Consider the following 23,481-nt stretch of genomic DNA (forward strand, 5'->3'; position numbering starts at 1 on the left):
AACTACTGCTTTTCACTGTTCCTGGTCAGAGCAGTGAATGCAACTCTACAGTTGAATGGTATTGTCATAGAGCTGTGTTCAGACAAGATGTCACTTATAAGGCTAGTACTTATAAGTGCTAGAAGACTGCATTTAAAGGAAGAACAACAAAAAAATACACACAAAAAACCCCCCACCAAAGCTGCAAAAGGCCAAGCAAACCAATACTGTCTTCCAGGCCAAGAGCTGTCACATCCAAAAGCCACGGACAGAAAACTGCTACTCCAATCTTCTGAAGGCTTAGTAAGTAACGCATCTTCATCTGGTTTCATTTAATGATACGGCAGCATTAAGAGATGCGTACCTCAATCTTCATTTTTTGTTTCTAGACTGCTTGTTTTGAAAACTTCTCAGACTACTTCTGAAGACTTTCAGTACATTACTTAGAAACTGACGCAATTTTAGTTTACCTGTGTCTGGGCTAGATATTCACCTTGCTCTGAGAGCATACAAATGACAACTGATACGAAGAGCACAATAATGCTGTTTGATAGAGCAAATTCTCAGCTGCAAACCAAAGTCTTTCAATGTAATCACCACCATTAGTGGAGGTGCCTGGAGGAGCTGACTGAGACACCACTAACTTTGTGGTGTAGCAGCTGTGCATGGCCGTCTGGAACACAGCTTGTCTTTCATGTTGCTGTTGCCACTGGTGGAACACACCACTCACCGCCTCGCTGTGCTCACCTCCACTGCAGGGTTTCTAGAAACATTCAGTGGCTGCTGTTTTTTCCGCATGGAGGAATTCAGTGAACATCCTTTTGCTTCATACGCTCTTCCACGTCAGACGCCGTTTTGTCAGGCCGGCATCTGTCACACGGCAACAAAATATAACAGAATATTGGTGGGAAGGTTCAACCTCTACTGCCATACCACCGATGTCTGCTTCTCAGGCCGTGGGCCAACAGAATAAAATAGGAGGCATTACTTCCACTGGGTGTGGGGTGGGCTTCATGTAAAAACTGTGTAAGCCCACATGTTCTTTCTCTGTAATCATTAAGAGAAGTTGTTTGGATTGCTGTACAAAGCTATACACCTTAAGTATGTGAGGATGATAATAAGGTCTCGTTAAAACATACAAATGGACATGGCACTGGTTCTGCTAATTTGTTATTCCTGTTTTTCCTATGCAAATCTGATACCACCTAAATTCTATCTGCTTATCTTCTGTAGTTTCCAAAGATAAGGTATACTATGCGAGGCCCTGACATTAGATTTTAATCCAGAATGAGTGAACTTCCACGATTCCGTTTGGTAGCTCAGCGAAACGCTGGAACTACCACGCGACGGGAGGGCCACGTCAAGTTTCCCAAGCAGCAGCCCCAGCGGAGGGGACGCGGCGGCGGGCTGGGCGAGCTGCTGGCCGTACCGCAACATGGCCGCCCCCACGGGCGCCGGCCGCCGCACACGGCCGGCTGCCGTCCGTACAGTATGGCGGCCACCTCTCCTCGCCTCCGCGCTAAGCCAGAAGGAGGCGCCGCGGCCGTAAAGCAGCGCCCGCTTCCCGATACCCAGCTGTCGCAAACCGGTGAATGGCTCTGGAGAGGGACCGGGGGGTGGGGGACACGAGCTCGCGGTCGCGGCGCGGGGGGGCGGCGGCGGCGGCTCCGCTCCCTCCTCCTGCCCCCGGCGAAGCACGGCCTGCCGGCCGGGGGGCCACGACGGACCGAGATGGATCCCAACAGGATCATCCAGGCGCTGAAGGGCACCATCGACCCCAAGCTGCGCATCGCAGCCGAGAACGAGCTCAATCAGGTGAGGGGGGCGGACGCGGCCGGCCGGCAGCCGGCGGTAGGCCCGCCCCGCCTGGCCGCTCCGCACGGGGTCGACCGGCCCGGCCGGCAGGGGCGGGGGGTCGGGACGCCCCCTCCTCCGCACTCGGGCCCTCCCCTGCGCCGCGCGGGCGGGGGGCGGCGGGGCCCGGGCGAGAGCGGTGCGAGGCGGCGGGTGGGGCCGCGGCGTCCGGACTGCGCCCTGGGGCCCTGCCCCCGTCCCTCGCCCTGACGGGCCCGCTTAGCCCCGCTCAGCGGTGCTAAATCAAACTTCGGGAACGGTGCGTTAGTTACGGCAGTGTCCCGCATTCAGTGTAACGGCGCCGTGCGTGGGGCCAGAGGGCTGGCCGCGGCTTCACTTGGGCGTCAACAGTGCTGTGACCCGAGAGCTGCGGTACGGCACCTGATCCGGCCTATTAAAGAGCTCTGGGTCGCGGCCGTGGGGTAGAAGCCAGTCCGCGAGAGCGAGTTTTCGAGGCTGCCCTTCCGGCTCGGTTCGCTATTTGGGCACCTGAAAGCTCCTTTCGAGCTGGGTCCGGCTAATCCCCGCCTCACAGCCGGCGAGGGCTCACAGCAAAACGGATGGATTAAGTGCAGGGCACTGAGAACACTTCTGAGAGATGGATAACATGCAAAACTTTTCTCCTGCTTGTTTGGCATGGTTACTTCAACAATGCGTCAGTGCTTTTTTTTTTTTTTATCCCTACTGTGAACGGGTGAGAGGGATATGAACATTTGCCTGCAGGTTGTTGCACAGGGATGAGAATGGCAGGAAGGGCTGTGGGTGTTGGAGCAAAGAGACGTCTGTCTGGGTCCACAGGTCCTGCTCCCCACGCTGCCACTGCTGTCACCAGCAAGTGCTGCAGAGCTCAGGGAAAGGTAGAACGAGTTCTGAGATGGTGATCTGTAAATGTTTTAATTTCAAGTGATGGATGATGGAATTCTCTCAAAATACCTAGGTTCCAGTTTCAAGATTGCAGGTGCATTTATTGAGAACAGATTGAAGGACAGTTTTACTTAAAACAGAATCACAGAATATCCTGAGTTGGAAGGGACCCACAGGGACCACCAAGTCCAACCCCCAGCTCCACACAGGACCACCCCAAATCCAAACCCTGTGTGTGGGAGCAGTGTCCCAACTCCCCTTGAACTCTGACCCTTGGGGCCATGCCCACTGCCCTGTGCAGCCTGTTCCATCCCCACCGCCCTCTGGTGCAGAACCTGTCCCTAACCCCCAGCTGCCCCTCCCCTGACACAGCTCCATGCTGTTCCCTCGGGCCCTGTCGTTGTCACAGAGAGCAGAGCTCAGCGCTGCCCCTCCGCTCCCTGTGAGGAGCTGCAGCCGCCATGAGGCATCCCCTGAGCTTCTCTGCTCTGGGCTCAACAAACCCAGGGCCCTCAGCCGCTCCTCACACCTCTTCCCCTGCAGACCCATTTCCACCTTTGTAGCCTTCTTGTGAACACGCTTTCATAGTTTTATGTCCATTCTGGACTGTGATGCCCCCAGCCGCAGCCAGTGCTCGAGGTGAGGCTGCATAGCGCAGAGCAGAGCAGGACAGTGGCAGTGCAGTGCTGACAGATTTCTTTTTTCTATTATAAAGAAGGAACCTTGAAGTGAAGATGTGCCTATCGCTGTGCAGGCTTCCCATCATTAAATGAAGCATGATGTATGTGAGTGATAGAACACACTGATGCAGCACTGGGTCTGTTATGAATCTTTGAAACAAAAGTGTTCTTGAGGAATGTCGCTAATGTGGGCCTTTGACATCTTGAAGCCTTTCAATGCTTTTGAAGCAAGACTTCAAAGCAGCATGTCAGACTTCCACGCATGTAATGTCAGCATTGACATGGAGCTGGGAGCTGCATGAGCTGGCATCCAGATGCTGCTCTAGCTTTTATCTTGCTCTAGCAAAGAAACCAGTTGAGCTGACGAACCGAAACTGCTCCGACACAGAGCAGTTGGAGTGGTAATACGGTGCTTGTTCTAGGAGAACAGGGGTCCACCTTCACTTCTGTGCAACAGCTGCAGTGCTGCTGCTCCTGATAAACACCAAAGGGTGCTGGGGTGAAACATCCCCTGTGCCATCCTGTCTGCAGCGTGCAGTGCTTTCAAGCTTGAATCCAGGCAGTGACTGGTGCTTTACACAGAGCTGGAACCCGCTGTTACCATTCCAGCAATATTGTTCCTCTTTGTATGCACTTCAATGCTTGTACTGACACAGAGTCCTTTAGCAACAACCTCATAATGCCCTACTCCATCATCTGCTTGCAGTGTAGGATGTGCGGGACGGAGTTAAAGCTGATGAAAACTTGTTAACCTGTAAGGAGTCCCAAGATATCTGAAAATGTTTCTTTCTTTTCTTTAAGTTCCTGTACCTGAGTAAAGACGGAGAAAAATCAGTGCCTTCTGCCGTCTGGATTATCATCTAATTGCATTCAGAAATGGAATCAATACTCCATTTAAAGTTACTGTTTCTTTTTCTTGTCCTTATTATCTTTATTGGGAGGCTGTTTGTCAACCCTCTTCCTCCAGCAGCTAGAGACAAATGTCAGTTTCCATCCTAAACTAATTTATGGTCAATTTAGATCGATCCGTACCAATCTTACTTCGTAACTAGAATAGGCTTCTTGGTACCCACTCTGATGTATTGCTAGAGGCTGATCTCCACCAGCTTGTTTTCTTGGCCTCAAGCTGTATTTCCTTTGCATTATCGTAAAACTGAATTTTTGAAATCTAATAGCAGAAGAGGACAGCTCTTCTCTGCACTTATCTTTGAAGTAATCTTTCTTGTGCAATCTGGTCATCTGTGTTTGCAGCATGTCAGAACATCTCATGCTTAATGCCATTAATACCTCATTTTATATATCCTAAAGCTACAATTATCTCCTTCATGTTCAGCACTTACGTTATCTCTTATCATGTAATATACCAAGGTCCTGTTACCCTGTTCCTTACTAATGAGCCGCAAGCTTTTAGGAGAAATTCCTGTTATGCTTTAATGTACGGCCATGTACTTTGTCCTATTATTCCATTCCATTTTTGTTGCTGCAGTTCCATAGATAATTCAGTTCTCTGTAGGTTATTTCTGATCGTTCTCTGCTACGTCTGAGTCATGAACGAACTTCATTACTCTCAGTGACCTGAACGCAAATGTAAGTGTGGCAGTTGTCTAAAACGTGGTTCTTGATAAACTGGAGCAGGGATTTCCAGTCAGGTCAGTAATCTCCGTCTCATCACTGCTGCTATTTCCCTGTTAGCCTGTTCTTTCTCTAAGTGTACACATTTCTCCATCTCCCTCCTTTTCTTTCATTTTTCCATTTTTTTCTTCAGCTCTGTCGCATTGCGATTAGCCCGCACTTCAGAATCATGTTTATCAATCACAGTGTTTCTTAGAACAGTTGATTTCTGTACCGAAGAAAGATGCTCAGTTTCCACACACCCTTTTGTTCGTAATGCCCTTCTTTGATATCTGTGGTAGGTTATTGTCCTTTCTAGGTCTGTCTCATGGACCTAAGGGATTTTTGGTGGTTTTTGTTTTTTAATAGTGGCTTTCATATGCCACTTCTTAGAATGCTGTGGAATGTTATTGTCTGGATATGTGAGCATGCAGTCATCTCCAACCGTGCAGAGAAGGGCGTGTCGTACACCGCTGTGCATCTTGCTGTTGTGGCCTACCTGGGGCATTCCTGGGGCTTGCCTGTTCTGAGCTTGCTCAGCAGAAGAGGAAACAGCCTCATCTCTTCTCTGTACTGAGCTCACACCTGACAGCTCTGCCCCTGCTCACGGAACACCTGCAGCTTCACCTGCTGTCTTCAGCTGCCTCCTGTATGATTTCTAGTGCCTGGGAGGGAGTGGGTCCACCCCAAGATCTCAATGAGCGTGACGACAAACCAGTGAGAATGTGCTGGAATAGGAGAAATGTTGCTGCGTGCAGCTTTTTGGAAAGTCCTCTGTTCCAAATGTTGCGAGCAGCACGTGGTTTTCCTCAGCGGGTTTGCTGTGGCACCAGTGAGCAGTGTTTGAGTTGACCGGTGTAAGAGGAGCTGAGCCGTTTTACCTCAGAGTAGGCCAGCTCTGAGCCCTGCTATGCGGGGGCTGCCGGCCAACACGTTAAGGCTGGCCTTGGCGCTCCTGTGCACTTGCTGTGGAAGGTTTGGGACATGGGATGCTTCAGCCAGATGGCCCTGAAAGCTGGAGTTCCAGTGTGTCCAAAGATGTGTGGGGCTCCTGGGCTGCGTGGTACAGCTTTTCCTTTACCTCAAGCGTTGCTTATGGATAATTAGAGTGTACAGGGAAGGGAGAGTATGCTTTTGGTTTTCCATTGCTGCTTTTATCTGAGATCTCAGGTTGCTCTACAAACATCAAATGAGTCTCTGAACACAGGGTAGGTTAGAACTACGCTGTCATTACCATGAGAGAAATGAGGGTCAGAAAGTTAGGTGATGTGGCGAAATTGTTGAAAGATAAATTTGTGCTGCTGCTGTTACTCTTAAGTATCATGAAAGCTGTGTAATTTTACCTCATTATGGAAATGTTCGATCAAGCAATCAGGGACATGAACTGCAGAACACATCCCTTTATGTCACAGTTTTTGAATGAGGCTAAGCCTATGGGAGGAGGTAGCATACGTGTACTTAAAGCTAAGCTCTGGAAGTAAGCGCAGGACTGCCAGACACACTCTGGTTGGAAAGAAACGCGATACAAGGTGAAATAAAGAGACCTTCTGTCATCTAGCCCTCAAGAAACGTCTCTCTTTGAACATCAAACACATAGATCCAAGTGATGAAAGATCTGACCTACTGCTAACTACTGATGTTTCCAAGGCTTAGCAGTAGCTGCACCATGCTGAGTCAACAGTTCTTCACGTCAGTGGACCCCTGTTGAATGGCAGCAGTATAATGCTATCAGATTTTCACATCTTTTAAATCTAGCCTGCTTTGCTCAGAAGTTCAGTGAGCATTGTTTTCTCTTTGAAATTCTTCAGCTGCATGGCTGATGTAGCATTTGCTAAGTTCCCAGGGAAGCTGTGGGTTTTGAAATGTTATCTGTCTACACTTGGTTTTAATTAAAAATGGCTATTCCTTTTTTTTTTCTACCCAGTTTTTGTTTTTCTCTTATGGTGCGCTGTACATCTAGTCCATTAAAATATTGCTGAAAAATATGTGGCTTGGTTGACTTATGAGGCTAAGTTAAATAATTCAAGGACAGATCTGTACTGAGTCTCATTATGCGTTCTCAGAATTATTTAAATATTCATTATCACTAATCTCAGAGAGCCAAGTCACATTACTTATTCCTCCCCTGTGCCATTACATGCTCAGCTTTTATATGTAATTATTTAGAATGCTGCTGATTTGGGTAAATCCGTGTGCTCAAACCTTTCACACTTCATGAGAAGAGTCAAAGAACTCCTCAAAATCCCCTGCTTCTATTTCTTATTCAGCTTCTGGTAATACAGTCTTCTTTAAACAGCGATTTGGTAACTGTGTTTTACATATATTTCAGTCTTATAAGATCATCAATTTTGCTCCAAGTCTACTGCAAATCATAGTATCAGATCAAGTTGAATTTCCAGTGCGCCAAGCAGGTAAGATGAAATCCTTGTTTCATTTTCCTTCAGTAGAAAGTCAGTCTGTTAGTAATTTCAACAGAATATTGAGCTCCTGGAGTGCAAGCAAGTTCACATTTGCTCTGAACATGGAAATGGAAAGGATCAGCATGGAAACTTTTCTATCTTTGCTGCTTTTTTCTTACATCCCTGTGTTTATAGTGATCCCTACTGGATTACTGCAATAATGATATAAAAAGAGAATGACTTCTGCTTATATTGAAGATATTCAAGAAAAAAAAAAAAAAAAAGAAATGGATCTCATTTGAGTAATGTTTCTCTATTAGAGTCCTTTTTCCTGAAAAAGTGAAGTTTACTGAAAGATAAAAACACAATTTGTAGATCAAGGGTAACTACATAGGCTTATTCAGTATTTGTGGTGTTTGCTCACAAAAATGAAGGAAGATCACATTATGGTAAGTTATACATCTGGAGTCAGAGCACGACTAGAAAGATTGCCTAGCTGTGTGATACCAGGTACAGCTATGCAGGTAACTGCAGCGTGTACATTTGTGTAAGATCAGATTCTAAGTCCTCACAATCTTCTTTGACTACCATTATGCAGTATGTTTTACAGATTGACAAAATATTCAACTTTTTCAAGGAATTGTTGAGTACCGTTTCATTCACAGCTCTCTTTCTATGCTATGGAACAGCATTTCCCATTGAAACACGGTTGGTTGTATTTTTTTTTCGTACAGATTCTATTAATCCCCTCAGTGCGTTGAGGCATGCTGACATACGCTGTTTGTCATGCTGCCGTGTATATTTTCAAAGATAATCCAACTTTGAATGGCATTTTTAAACCATCCTGTGGTAAAGTTTGTTGATTAATTTGGACTCCATAAGGTCATTTTCATAAATGAATCCCTCATTTTATTATCATTCAGGAAAAACGTACCTATTTTCTTAAAACTTTTTTTTTTTTTTAAAGAGAATGGAGGTATAAAATAGAAAAACACATTTAAATTAAATTTGTAAATCAACAGGTTTCCCTAGGTTTTTGTAAAAAGCCAAGAATCTGTATAGCATTAAGACCTATGAATAAAGTAAATTAAAGTCTTTGTCTGGTCTTTCTGTACCTGTTTTTTTTTTTTTGTCTGAATATTCTAGTTTTTAATAGTCAAGGAACAGTTTGTTCTCTTCTTCCTATATAATATTTTGCAAATTTAATGTTTTCATACTTTGTAGTTTGCCATGATAAAAAAGTTGGACACAAGAATATCTTATTCGTACTTTAAACCTCTAGTCAGTAGTAAGCCAAAATCCTAAAGGGATAGAGTTTATTAAGAATATTACTTTAATGTCTTACAATGTATTTCCTGTGTTTTCTAAAGAATGTCTACAGGCATTTCAATGCCGAGGCATAAATGCTGCTTATTTTCAATAGAAGATTAACTTTATTTTGCATGGTTTTTCACATGAGACAGACAGGAACAATTCTAAGGGATTATGGGAAATCCTAGTAGTGAGATAAAGCTTAGAGAATTCACAACAAACATTTCTATCTGAATAGAAGGTAGGCCATGTGCCAGTTTCATACTGGGCATTTCCCCAAGCAGAGTGTCCTCTCTGCATTTACAATGATTTGTTTACATGAGCTTTCCAAAGCTTCACTTACTGAGCTTGATTAGTTATTTTAGATGTGAGTAAAAATGAAGATAAGTAGATTTTTGTTTGCTTGTTCTAGAATGATAACATACTATGCTCGTATGCAAGTCTGTTGTAGTGAAGAATGTACTCCAATAGAAGCTGACTGAAATGCTGTCCTATTCCGTGACACTTGATTCCGAGCTTGCCTGTTAAGATTAAAACAAAAAATGTTTTCTCTCTCAACTGTTCTTAGTTCTTACAATTGTTACAAACCAGTGCAGAGGTTTTCACTTGTCTCTTCTGTTTTTTGTTCTGCTTTTCAACTGTACTACGCATTGAGCACAGTAATGCAGAGATGCTTTAGAATTAAATTATTATTTCCACATCTCTTATACATAGCTGCCATCTACCTGAAAAACATGGTGACGCAGTACTGGCCAGACCGAGAACCACCTCCTGGAGAAGCAGTATTTCCATTCAACATTCATGAAAATGATCGTCAGCAGATTCGTGATAACATTGTAGAAGGAATAATTCGCTCTCCTGACTTAGTGAGGTATTTTTATGTTTTGTAGGGTTGTTTTTATAGCTCAGGTTTTCACATCTATCCAGATGTGAAAATCTCAATTTCTTGGGAAATGAAGTGAATGCTTCTTTTGAAAATGTAATAATAATAATTAATTGTAGCGTATTCACCTGCATTGGTTTTTCAGATATATGTTTACTTGGCTAAGAGCACTGTGATGTGATTTATTTTCTTACAGTGTAGTTGAAAGTGTCTTGTAATAGCAGCCTGTCTGTATGGCTGATTCAGGGTAGACAGCATCGAGGAATATAATGCAGAATTACTCATTCAAAAAATACTGCTCAAAATCCATTTTTTCTAATAGCTCTTACCTCAGTTACTTTCCCATTTTTTTTAATGCAATCCCAGCATTTAAACGTATGTTGACATTCTTGGTTTAAGATTTTAAAAGAATGAGAAAATGCTGTTCTGTTTTTACTGGAAGAATAGTTAAGATTCACAGATTTGCTACAATTTGTGATGGTTCATGATATTAATTAGAGTGAGGCTGATAAGAAGGGATTAGGCTGTGGTGTATAGATGTGCATCTTTGAAAAACAGATGAAAAGCTTCCTGTCTTCTCCCCGTCTTCTTCACTGACTCTGTGCCCAAAGGTGTCTTCTTTGTCAGTAGTCATGTCAGAAGAGGAGTGGTGGACTATAGATATAAATTAGGGTTAGGGAAAACACTTTGATTAAGAAACATTATGAAATACAGGAATACGTTGGGATGCTATAGCATTGCTGTCACTGGAGATCTTTAGGAGTACATTAGACAAACACCTGACAGGAATTGTGTACGGTATAAATGCTCCTGCGCCAATGCGAGAAAATGAACTAAAGCATTGTTTGCAGTTCAGCTTTTCTGAGCCTTTGACTTAAATGTTTAGAACCCCTACTAAAAGAACCACTTGTCAAGGCTGTGCTACAACGCAAGGAAGTTTGTGTTGTTTCTGTGATAGTGCAGTAAGGGCATGTTGAGTACCGTGTCACTGCATCATAGTTACTAAGGCTGAATTCATTCTAAAGAACACAAAATAATGGAAGTATGAGAAGCTTTTTGCACACTAGTTCAGGCATCTTTTCATAACATGATACTCCAAATATTCTGACATTACAATGACCATTTACACCTAAAAGGACAGTTGAAACCAATCCCCAGAAAATCACATGGAATAGAGTGTTTCTAAATATTAAGAACTTCTAGATTTGTCAGAGAATAAAAATGGCAAAGGAACATTATTGGGACTAGTCTGATGCCATGATACCAGTATTTTTCACTGTTTGCTTGTGAGAGTAAGGGAGGAGAACGAGCCAAATCAGCAAAGGCTTGAGGAGAAAGGTAAGTTAGTACAAAGCTCAAAATATCAGAAGATTGAGAGCCTACGATTGAATTACTTGGTGTTTGTGGCTCCATATCTACTAGACAGCAAGGAAGACTAAGTATAAAAGAAACTGTTTACTGCAGACTTTTATTCCTTAGCAGAGCCAAGAGCATGTACAGCTTCTAATTTAGGGCCTCTCAAACTTTTAGTCACAATACCCCACTTCAGGCAGCTAACAGTTCTGTCTTGCCACACCATTGTGAGTGGCTTCAAAGAGTGTGTGGAGGGAGAGGAACAATATGACGTTTTACCTCACTCACTCTGCCATATGCTTCAGAAGTTGTGAAGCACTGTTCTGGAAGATCCCAGGGAAATCATAATTTGATGAGGACCCTCTGGCTTGGATCATAACACAAATCAGTTTTGTTTAATTAAAAACATACAAATTTGTGCTCTTGTGGCTGCTTTCAATGTTGTAAGTATGTAGAAGTATAACCATTCATTTTCAATATGCAAAGCTAGCTGATTTTGTGCAATTGTTTTCAGATATTTCCTGGTGATTGTGGAGAGTGAGGAGGAGCAGAGAAAAGTGATTTAAATATTCTGAAATTGGTTTCTTCCTTAAAGTTAAATCCTCTGGGACGTTTTTTCTTTGTTTTTCTTCTGTTATCTCCCATAACTCTTTCAGTGTTATAACAATATGTATAACACTTATGGTGCAATATATATATTGTAGCTATTTAGCCAAGATTTGGGATCTGTGCTTTAATATTAAACACTGTGCTTTAATCTTACTTATCTTCTATTGTGTTTCTCTTTCCCTCCTGCTGTAGAGCGCAGCTGACGATGTGTCTGCGTGCTATCATTAAACATGACTTTCCTGGCCATTGGACAGCAGTCGTTGACAAGATAGGCTACTACTTGGAGTCTCAGAACAGTGGGAGCTGGCTTGGGAGCCTCCTGTGCCTGTATCAGCTGGTGAAGACTTACGAGTAAGTTGCTGTCCATCAGTAGACAAGGACACAGTACTTCAGTTTCTCATCCGATTACCAGGAATTACATTCGTAAAAGCACTGGCAGCTTTACAAGGAATTCAGATAGAGAATGAGATTTAATAATTGACATATGCTTTCTTTCCTGCAAGTAAATGAAAGCTTCATCATCCTTATATCATCGGTGAATTGTAAGCAGAGATTCCAGCAGTAAATAACCTGTATGACTTTACTGATGTTTTTTTTCTTTAAGCTTTGTAGTTTTGATCTGATTTACCGTATCTGTGAGAATTTCTTAAATGCTTATAACTTCTTTTGTTAGAAGATTGCCCAAATGCTGGGAAAACGAATACAAATAATTTTCTACTTTTGTGTCATAATACAGTACTGTCTGTCACGTAGTCTTACTGCATGTTGTTATCTGTACCATCCTTCTGATAGTCTAAATTTGGAAAGCATAAATTAGCAGAAGTGTAGTGAGCTCTCTCATTTAGGAAAAAAAAAAAATCTGATGTTAGGAACGTATGTATAAGCCATACAAAAGAAATGTAAATGGAGAAAGAAAGAATCTTAACAAAGCAAAGGAACTGTCTTTCTCTTTCGATGGTGGTTCAGTCCTATTTGTTCAGCACCCAGCCTGGGTTTGGCATTGGTACGATTGTCAGAGAAAGCCAAGTCCCTGTCGCTGTGAGCTTATAGTTCAGTAGCAAAGAACATTTATGTAAGGTAACATTTGTTGTTTTTCATTTCTGTATTTAGAGATTTCTGTATGATAGAGATTTTGCATGATTTGTTTGAATTTTAAGATGGGGGCTGGAGGAGGGAGAGTCAGTCAGTGAATGCTGGATTTGAATTGTTTTAGGGTACAATAATTAAATTATTGGCGAATAGAAGGCATGAGAGTCTCCAGCGTGTAGATCCTTGACCAACATTTTTCTTTTCTTTGCAGATACAAGAAAGCAGAGGAGCGAGATCCTCTCATAGCAGCAATGCAAATATTTTTGCCTCGGATTCAGCAGCAAATGATCCAGCTTCTGCCTGATAATTCCCATTACTCTGTGCTTCTTCAGAAACAAATTTTAAAAATCTTCTATGCTCTTGTTCAGGTTGGCATCTATGTACAGGAAAAACAAAACTTTTACATTGCTGGGTACGACAGTCCCCTTCAGTGCACTCATGGGTGTCTTTGAGTAAAAATACCAATTTGGATGGGAAAAGTAATGTTCAATAAATAGCCTTTATAAAAACGTGATTTTTATAGATTTGTCTACTTAAAAACTGGTCACATAATCCCCAGTGTTAAATTTTTAATGAACCTAAGTACTTCTGCACATCCTGTCCGTAAGCTTGCTGGAGAACTGTTTCTATATTTATAAAGTTAAGCATAACCTGATATGAACAATGAGCATCTAGAATCCGCTGTTTAGCCTCTGAAAATGACGGTAGTACATATTGTATTATAATTGCCAATCAGTGCACTTCATTAGGTGGTGTTTCTCTTGTTATCTTCTAATGATTTGGCAGAAATATTTTGTTGAGGCACATACGTTTTCAGAGATGTGTTTGGCTGTGAAAAGGGTGACTTTGGTGAAGAGGTACTTCTAAAGAATGAGAAACAAAACAAGATCCTACATCAGGCACAGCCTGAGAGATCTTGCTGAAGGTTAAAAAGCTGAAATAATTTATTATTAGATGGAGGGGATTAAAAAACGATCCAAAGATCCTACTTGATTTTGAAAATGCTTTCATGTATATTGTCACTGCTTTTGATTTTGTAGAGAAGTAAAATTTACTAGATAGTAGCTAGGCAGTAATTAGAAGTACATTTCTCTTAATAAAATGCTCTTGGTTTCTCTAAGAGGGGGAAACAGAAAGAATTAGCAAGTACTCAACCCAAGGAACTTTTCTCAAGTAGAATCTAATCAGAAGTTTCTCTGCAAGTTGTACCGAGAAAGACAGAGTTAGAGTAGTATTGATATCTAAACTAATTTTAAGTTTACTTGGAACTTCATCCTCCTGGAAATGTAACTGCTGTAGAAATATCTCCTACTCACTTCAGAGAAAAAAAAAGCAACAGTGTTTCATGGAAGTGTTTTTTTGTTTGTTTGTTTTGTTTTGCTTCAGTATGCATTGCCGCTCCAGTTGGTGAATAACCAGACTATGACTCAGTGGATGGAGATCTTCCGTACCATCATTGACAGAAGCGTACCTCCTGTAAGGTTTCATATTGTCAAAACCTCTTACACTTGTGTGTTGTCAGTGTAAAGGTTTTCTAAGTGTGGTTGTTTTTTGTTTCTCTGTTTTTTTGTTTTGTTTTGTCTTTTTAAGATGTTATTTATTTGAGTTTCTTATCTTAGAATAAGTGTTTTTCTGACAGAAATGCAGGAGGATCGTGTAAGCTGACAGATTTTCATGTCGGAGGTACTGATAATATGTAAACTCCAATATATGGTATTTTGGAAGCTTTCAATTATTTTAGCCATTTTCTCTCAAGAGGCAAGAGCTCATCACAAACCCATTATTTGTCTCTGTTTCTCTCTTTATTTCATCAAACTTCCACATTTCTAAAAGAAAAATGAAAAAAGTAATTAAATGTGTGAGCGTGCATGTATATACAGCAATAACTGTCATTTCCTAAGTTTATGAAAATTTATTTAACAACATTATGTTTAACAGCTTTTGCATTACTGTATGGTTAGGGCATATAAATTTGGAGGAGTAGTGTTTTGCTTGATTTTTAAGCAAAAGTGCACTCTACTGTGTGTTGTTGAAGTCTCTCTGAGAGTTTCAGTTTTTTAAATGTCATTTTGAAAATTCAGGTATGGGCATTGCACAGGTATTTCGCATACACGTTTGTATTTACTAATTAAGATAGTGTAAAGTTCCTGAACTGTTAACATAGCCAAAGTTTTAGTCAGTGCTATGAATTTGTATTAGTATATTCAGTGAGGTATATTTAAAACGTAATTTATCTCAACAATACACAAAAGTAATTCAAAATTCTCATGTTTATTTATAGGAGACTTTGCAAATTGATGAAGATGATAGACCAGAGTTGGTGTGGTGGAAATGCAAGAAATGGGCATTACATATTGTAGCTCGTCTTTTTGAACGGTAATGAACTAACAAGCTGATTAAAAACTAAAATAGGGTTACAAATCTTTAACATTCCTTGGGGATGGTTAGACGAGACAGCTGAATTGATGTAACAGCTCATAGTCAGCAAAGAGGTATTCCCACAGCTGTCCTCTGCCTTGCACTGGCACAGCCAACGACTTGAGCTCCTACTGAAGTGATTTGGTTTTCTAAGCTGGCAAGAAGCTAGCAAGGAAAAGTACTTTTTTTTTTTAATGTATTCATCTACAACTGCTTGTATTCTTGAATACAAAGGCAGGGAAAGATTTGAAAAGAAAAAAATATGGAAGTTACGGAGCTTATGACAACAGTGCAGCTATATTGGCTTGACTATATTACTATACTGTATGAAGTTCTAAGAAAAGAAAAGGGAAGTGAGGCATTATGTAGGAAATAATGGCTTAGCACAATATCTGTGGAGAGGATTTGTTGGGGATGGAAGGCTACTCAGGGTCATTTGGTTATAGAATGTACTGTATTTTCCTGACACAGTGGGCTCTGCAATGTAAATAAATATCTGTCTTCTCTTCATTTTAAAGGTATGGAAGTCCGGGAAATGTAACTAAAGAATACTTTGAATTCTCAGAGTTTTTTTTAAAAACGTATGCTGTGGGCATTCAACAAGTGAGTACAGTTAATTTGTTTCTAAATTTGATCATTTTGGCTGAACAAAGATATTGTTTTCTAATAGCATGCTTGGATCTTGAAGTGCGTAAAGCAAAACTGAACAGAATCAGATTCATTTTTCATTGTAGTGATTGAGGAATTCTTTAGAAATCTTCTTAGTACAGTACTTAACTGAGGTATAATACACAAATTTTCAGCAATTCAGAAATACCACGCAGGAAAGCTTTCAGAAAAGCAGATGTTTATCTAACAGTGTTAACAGCATGGGTAAATAACTGAGAAAAAAGCAACGATGTATCGTAGAGGGACTTATTATCAGGCCTCTCCTTAGTAAGTGATTTTGCTGCTGGCAGCTTAGAAACACTGGATTCTGTCCTGTTTTATGTCGGGAAGATGTAATCAGATTGGAAAGTGTCTGAAGAATAGAAATATTTTATACCTGGTTAGCATTATTTTGTGAAAATAGAGCGTATATTCACAGTTGATAAGTGATTTGTTTTTGTTGGGGAATGCTAATTATTTGTGTGTAACGTGGTATTGTGGAGAGGGTTTGGTTTTGATAAAGTGGCACAGAAGAGAGGCACTGCCTGTAAGTGTTTTCTGTGCTTTTTGCCAGCTTAACTGTGGTCCTCTGGGAATGGACTTCCAGCATCTCCCTAGTTTGAGGAAATAACTATAGCAAATGGGTACCTGGAAGTCCGTAGAGTGGTGGTTTGCAAGCTCACATGTTTCTGGCACAGCTCCTCTTGTTTCCCATTCAGCTTGCTATGTACTGGATTACTAGGAGTGGTAGTTCCTAGGCTTTGTGCTCAATTAAAGCTCTGGAGCATACAGGCTTTTGGTTGCATATTCCAAAGAAACTCCTGAGAAGTCAGAAGAGTGCAGTTCACTCTCCTGGTGATTCTGGGCTCTTGATTTTCAAATAACACCTGTTTGGATAATTTGTATTTGCAGGGTATGTGGCTCCTCAGCAGACTGCCAGATGAAATATCCCTGACAGGGCACTGGCAAGCTTCTCAGGGTTCAAACTTCCAGCATCTGATTCAGGGTGCCAGGCTGTTCTCACTTCAGTAGAATGGAATGGAAAAGAAAGTTCAGTTGGAAGGGACCTACAAAGACCTAGTCCAACTGCCTCTCCACTTCAGGGCCAATCAGAAGTTAGAGATGTTACCGAGGGCATTATCCAAATGTTTTTTGAACACTGACAGGTCTCTCAGCAAACTTTCTGAGGATGCATTCCACTCCTGTATCCAGATCACTGATAAATGTTTTAAGCAGGATTGGCCCTAGAGTTAAGCCCTGGGGAGTACTGCTAGTGACCCATTCAGTACAACTCTTTGAGCTCTGCTTCTGAGCCAGTTCATCACCCAGTTTAGTGTGAAGCTGTAAATTGTCCAATCTCACAACTGGACTATTTATCCATAAGGATGATGTGAGGGATGGTATTGAAGGCCTTACTGAAGTCCAGAAAGATTATGTCCACCGCCTTCCTTTTATCCACCAAGTAGACGACCTTATTATAGAAGGAGATCAAATTACTAAGGCAGGATTTTCCCTTCATTAACCCACGCTGACCACGCCTGAAAATTAAGTCACATTCAGACTATTTCAAAATAACAGGATCGTCTGCAAGAACAATTACTTTTCTCCATCCAGTTTGACAAAACAAAACAATTCATCCATTGGTGTATCAATTCTGTGTAAATATGTGAACGATAAGAACTAAAGGATGGTTGTGGGGAGACTGCTAAGCATCAAATGAAAAGGAAGGAGAAACAGTCGAATATGAATTTGAAGTTCTTTGCAACGGTTAACTCCTGAGCAGAGAAACAGGCTTTCATGGGCAGTGGTCATTTACAATACTTAAAGTTTATGTCTTTTAAAAGACCGGGATATGCAGCAGAGGGAGAGCAGTTTAACTTGAGAGATAAATGGTCTTAGATGATCTGCACATTTCATTCACTTCTCTCTCGTAAGTGCTGATTTGTCACGTTTCACGGCAGAGTTAGTAAGAATACTGTTGTGAATATTACATTACTAAGCCTTTGTTACATATTTTTCAGTTAACTGCTGACATTGTGTTAGAGTCTGTGTGAGACATAGCCAATCTTTGCCCAAGGAGTGTATTGTAAAAAAGAGTCAGATCAGACTTAGTACCCCTAAGGGAAGGAGTTATGTTCAAAATAAGATTTATTGTAGTGTTGTAAAGAATTATTAAATAGATTTTTTATTCTGAAAATACGATTCAACTCTTTTGTTGTGCTTTGTCCTTGATTTTTATTGTTGCTTGTCTGTGTGCCAGTTCTTTACGTTTACTAACACTCAGTGGTTCATTTGCCATTAATGCTGAGTAGTGGCTTTGTACTATAGGTTTTTCTTAGAAGAGCAAGCCTTTATAATAAGCATTGTGTTGCAGAGTTTGTGATAGCATGCTGTATGATGCTGTCTGATAGTTACAACAGCCAATTGAAGTTAAGATTTTTTTCATCTCCTGATTCACAGATTTAGATGTTAACCTGATTTCCTTTTTTAGTTTAGTATTTCTATTATTATCACTCTTTTTCCAAAGTCATTTGGCTTCTTTAGGGGATTGTCTGTTAGAAGTGAACACAAACTCCATTAACAGGTTTAGGTGCCAACTGGTTTGAAAATCTCTGTGTACCTTTTCTGCATCTGTTCCAAATTTGTTTGAGGCCTGTGTAAACTGTGAGTCTGTAAATTGTGAAGCATGTCTTTGGTTTACAATCACAAGTGATCACATAATGGATCTAATAGTAAAAGTAAATGTACCTAAATGCTTGCAGATTAAGGTCCTTAATGTTTAAGTGATTTGTAACTTCTGGATCAAAGACATTGCTGTGGTTACTGACACTAGAACTTCTGCTATGTAACTAATTAATCTGTGCTGAAATTCGCTGTAAAGGTGCCCTGCATATCTGTGCATGAGGGCTAATTTTCCATCTTCAATTAAAAGTGCCAATTCTTTATTTCTTTAGGTTCTGTTAAGAATCTTAGACCAATACAGACAAAAGGACTATGTTGCACCACGTGTTCTTCAGCAAACATTAAATTATCTGAACCAAGGGGTCATTCACTCTGTAACGTGGAAGCAAATGAAGCCACACATACAGGTCAGTGCATAAAACCTGATCAGAAACACTGCATGTCAGCAGAGTGATAAAAGAAGTCGTTTTCTGTAGTTTCTAAGGTTTCATGAATCTTACATGCATCAACCTTGGCAAAAAAAAAAAAAAGCATTCCCAGACTAATGCAATTCTTTTTTTTCAGTATCATGACTAACTTTTATTGCAGATATTGTCAAGTCGATTAAAGATTCTGTTCCATAAATTCCTTATTTTGCTGAAGTCTGATGCAAAGTTCTGGCTTTTATTAGTTGTCAGTGTTAAGAAATTGCTATAGATGTGGAAATTATAATTGATGGCAGTGTAAAGACAGTCACCAAAGATACCATATACTATGAGGAACTGAACTGTTTTAAGGATATATTTTGTATGTAGATGTAAGAACAAGCAAAAAGTGATGTTCACACCTCTTTTCTCCACGTAATAAGCTAGTTAATATAAGTTTGTTAATCCCACGAATGTTATGGAGAAGGATGTTGAAGACTGTTCTCATGTTAAGTGTTGTATTTATGAGAACCTTCTTCAGAATGCAGTGTTCTGTTGTTTACAGATTAGATACTGAAGTGTATTTTGTGTGTGGTGGTGAATTATTATGAAGTTAGATTATATAATTACTGCTGTCTGTATCTGTTGCAAAAGGAAAGGAGAATCTGTAATGGAATTTGATTTTCTATGTACTTAACATGCATTTGACTCCTCTAATATTAGAGTATAACGGAAGAAGTGATATTCTCCCTAATGTGCTACAAAGATGAGGATGAAGAGCTGTGGCAAGAAGATCCATATGAATACATCCGCATGAAATTTGGTAACTCTCTGTAGTTAGAATTTATTTTAGGCTTTTATCACAATTGTATACTGTAGTCCCAAATATAGCATGGCAACTGTAATGTCTCTATCTTCATGAGTGTCTTGAACAATAGGAAGAAGAGAATTTGTTTTGTAAATCTCACCAATCTGTAATTAAAAGAAGGCAGATGGAGTGAGTTTTGGCCATTTGGCTAGTGCTCTTAAACAAATTTTCTTAAAATTGTTTTCTACTTCAGATGTGCTCAGTGCAACTAGTAGACTGGTTTGCTTTCCTTATAATGCCAGTTTCAGAATCCTGAATTGGAGACGTGATGGCTGTCTGCAAGCTCTTGCAGCTCACGCTTTGACCAGAAGAGGCCTCACTTGCTCTTTCTCTATTGAAAATTGTTCATGTTTTTAGTATCTTTTGCCAGTTGTTATTACTAAGTTGTAAAACAGTTTTATATATATATATATATATATCTTCTTTCAAAAGTCACACTGAAAAAATCTCGGGAATTACACGTTGAACTTATGTATAGTAATTAGTCTTGTTAAAAGGGTCTTATCATTGAAAAAGAGAAGGGTACTTAAAAAATATAGCAAATTTCGCTGGAAAAGTCCAGTATGCCTGGCACCACAGAGACGTGTAGCATTTGGAAATTGTTAATTAACTGCCTTTTGGTTAGCATATGAAAAAAACAGAGTGTAAAAGGTCCTAGAATACTTAAAAAACAAACAGACAACCCTCCAACCTTGGAAAGTTACAGAAAAAAATTAATCACCATACCATTGATGATAGGAATACAAATATGTAGCTGATTTTTTGGTATCTAAATTCTGTTATTTTTGTGGAAGCAGTGAGCCCTATTTTTATCTGTAACTGAGAGTTAAATACAGATTTGGACTGTATTATGGAAGCATAAATGTACATTTACTTGAAATTTAGTGAAGAGTATTTGGATTTGCAACAAGAATGGTAGTATTTCTGAATCTTGATTTATCTTTAAGATCTCAGGAAAAGTTAATGTGTAATTTTAAACACATTTTAAGGTTATTTTTCTAGATCCTTCTATTTAATGCGATCTGTGTAGGAATATTTGGATTAGAACATGTTTGGCAGCACCGATTGTTTTTCAATATATAAATTATATTTTTAGTACAATTAAAGGAGGTTTACTTGTAATGAAAGAAGCTGAAAAGCTTCAGCTTTCAGCAGATTTAAACTACACCAGATCCAAGAATTTTTTTTACATTCAAAGAGTTTCCCATGAGGTTTCAATAAAATCAAGCCAAAATTGTGTACATATGTTATACAGATGGCACTGGAATGCATTGGTGTTCTTATTATGGTGGTTTTGATTAAAAGAAAAAAAAGAAAGAAAGCAACAACCAGCAAATAAAAAACAATTTTTCATCCATTAAATACATGATCTCAAAAGAACTAACAAGTAAATAATGCAACCTTGATAAAGGGAGTGACGAGTGGTCAGTAGATCAGGATGTCAAGAAAGAAATGTTCGTGTGGGTGATGTGAGCTTGAGTCTGACTCTTCAACCATTTATTGAAGACAGTCATGTCCCACAAAGTCAAGTTGATTTATCAACATTTTATTATGATGTTATAATCAGAAGATGAGTTTATTAATTTATTTTTAATGTTAGATGTATTTGAGGATTATGCATCCACAACAACAGCAGCACAGAATCTCCTTTATACAGCAGCAAAGAAGAGAAAAGAGGTATGGAACTGTTTTTTGGTTTTTTTTAATTTTTGCTTGAAGTTTCTTTAAAAATGTTATTTTCCCTTACATTCTAAGATGCTATTGGAAGCTAGTCTTAAAAAATCTACTAACTAATATATAGTCAAACTCATTCCTGGCTGAATGCCATCAATTTTGGGAGAATTAAAATATGTAAGTATAAATAAATAAATGGTTTCCTCTGACAGCTCTGAAATTAACCTGTCCAATAAAACCTGGGGTGGAATAGATGAAGTGATAGTTTCCTAAGTTTACAAACGTCCTCTGCCATGGCTCTTCAGAGATTCTCAATGTGTAGCAGGGGCACAAGTGAATCTAATCCTTGTTAATTTTTACTGATGCAGTTTAAAGTCCTGTTGTCAACAATGAAATTAGGAAGAATGAAATGAATTTCACGGAGCTGCTCTTTAAATGAGAACATAACTTTTCTATAGATCCTTTTATATGTACAGTGATATGTGCAAAAAAAGATTATTCAGCCTAGCCCTGGAAACCATATACGCTTGCTCAGACTACTGACTTCTCTGGCTGCCATTTTAACACGCAGTAAACATGGAGCTCGATTTCTTCATGAATTTTCAGAAAAGAGCATAGTCTTTGTATCAGGTGAAATAGCCTGTGACCTTTCTATTTCTTTGTTGTTAAAGTAATCTGTGTCTGCTGCCCTTCTCAATTTCATAATTTGTACTCAAATTGCCAAAACGTCATCATTTCTGAAAAGCGCGTAACGTCGCTGAAAACCACAATAAGCAATTTATTTTGCTAAGAAACCTTTCCAAATCTAGTAACTTTACAAGTTATTGCCAAGATTGACGGATTAAAATAAATCTTAGGTTTTAGTCCAAACTGCTCTCGAGTACGTATATGTTCATACATATATGTACGTGCCCACATGCCTTTACATATGTAGTAGGCAAGCCAGAAGGGAAGTTAGGGGGAAAAAAAATCTTTGAAGTACTGTTTGAGCCTCTTGTCTTTTCCTCACCTTTCCTGATTTGCCTCAGAACTACAAAAATACTGTAATCGCTGTCACTAATATGAAATTTCAAGGAGATGAATTCAATTTTGTGAAGCTTGGAAGAAAAGCTGGAAAAGGAACCTTTAAATATGGGAAGATGCTACATGTAGTACCTCCTGATTGCTTTGATTAAGATGAGATTTCTATTTAACAAATGTCATATGATTTTTTAAACTTAATGCTATGAAAATAATTTGTTTTAGATTCCGCACTGACAAATGGAGATTCTGTGTTTTTTATCTTACTCAGGTATTGCCAAAAATGATGGCATATTGCTACCAGATTCTGACAGAACCGAACATTGATCCAAGGAAGAAAGATGGAGCTTTGCATGTTATAGGATCCTTAGCAGATATTTTACTGAAGGTAAGTGGGTAAATAAGTAAAATAGGTCTATGTTTGTAATTCTTATTATCAACTCCATTTTTCCAGTAAAATATGTTAGCTTATTAAAGTCTGGCTAGCCCACAACTGTATTTATGAAATCAGTAGAAAGACTGCAAAGTGCAATAAGATTCTGAGGGTTTGTTTCTTTAAAAATATTTATGTTCTTTGCTGTTTTTTGTATTCCCATTTTATATGCTGATTTTTGTTCTCAAGTTTCTCCAAAGCTCTCTTTTTTTTCCTGCTGAACCATCCCTTGGTCCTCGCATGCTTTACTAGTAAAATGGAAGGGTGTTAGGAAAAACAAACATGCATTCCATCAATAACATTGCTTATTATTCTTTAGAAACCCCTCCCAGCAGCCTGCAGTATTGTGGGCTCCTTCTGGTTCCAGAAAAATGTTTACTTAACATGTTGTAGGAATGTTTTGTCTAGCTTTACAGCCTTTGTACCCTAGGATACATGACTTTAAGATCTATTTCATCAGCCAGCTGGGAGTTTTGCAAATAAGTGGAAAGAGGGAAATAAGAATTTCTATCCTTCCTCCATTTTTTATACACAATATCTTCACAATTTGAGTTTTTCTTTGAAATTTAGTACGCATTTGACCCATTCTGTTGCTGTCCAGTATAGTAGTTGTTAGAATTTCTCCTACGTTTTTGTAGGCTGTGGAGTCCAAGTACAGCCTCTTTCCACCTCAAAAGTAACTGCCTAAAAGTTATCACTTTT

General features: G+C 39.8%; 1 protein-coding gene across 1 annotated transcript in view; it reads left to right on the top strand.

Annotated features, from left to right (window-relative positions):
• Positions 1,410–23,481, top strand: part of IPO8 (importin 8) — a 47,125-nt gene continuing 25,053 nt past the window's right edge. Inside the window, exons 1-12 of the mRNA XM_021389225.1 lie at positions 1,410–1,794; positions 7,318–7,399; positions 9,413–9,569; positions 11,736–11,894; positions 12,844–13,000; positions 14,019–14,108; positions 14,914–15,008; positions 15,569–15,653; positions 18,653–18,787; positions 19,508–19,607; positions 21,253–21,329; positions 22,618–22,734. Coding sequence (XP_021244900.1) covers positions 1,471–1,794; positions 7,318–7,399; positions 9,413–9,569; positions 11,736–11,894; positions 12,844–13,000; positions 14,019–14,108; positions 14,914–15,008; positions 15,569–15,653; positions 18,653–18,787; positions 19,508–19,607; positions 21,253–21,329; positions 22,618–22,734 — 1,578 coding nt within the window. The 5' untranslated portion in view covers positions 1,410–1,470. The remainder of the gene's footprint in view (positions 1,795–7,317; positions 7,400–9,412; positions 9,570–11,735; positions 11,895–12,843; positions 13,001–14,018; positions 14,109–14,913; positions 15,009–15,568; positions 15,654–18,652; positions 18,788–19,507; positions 19,608–21,252; positions 21,330–22,617; positions 22,735–23,481) is intronic.

The sequence above is a fragment of the Numida meleagris genome, chromosome 1 (assembly GCF_002078875.1).
Source record: "Numida meleagris isolate 19003 breed g44 Domestic line chromosome 1, NumMel1.0, whole genome shotgun sequence".
Taxonomy (NCBI): domain Eukaryota; kingdom Metazoa; phylum Chordata; class Aves; order Galliformes; family Numididae; genus Numida; species Numida meleagris.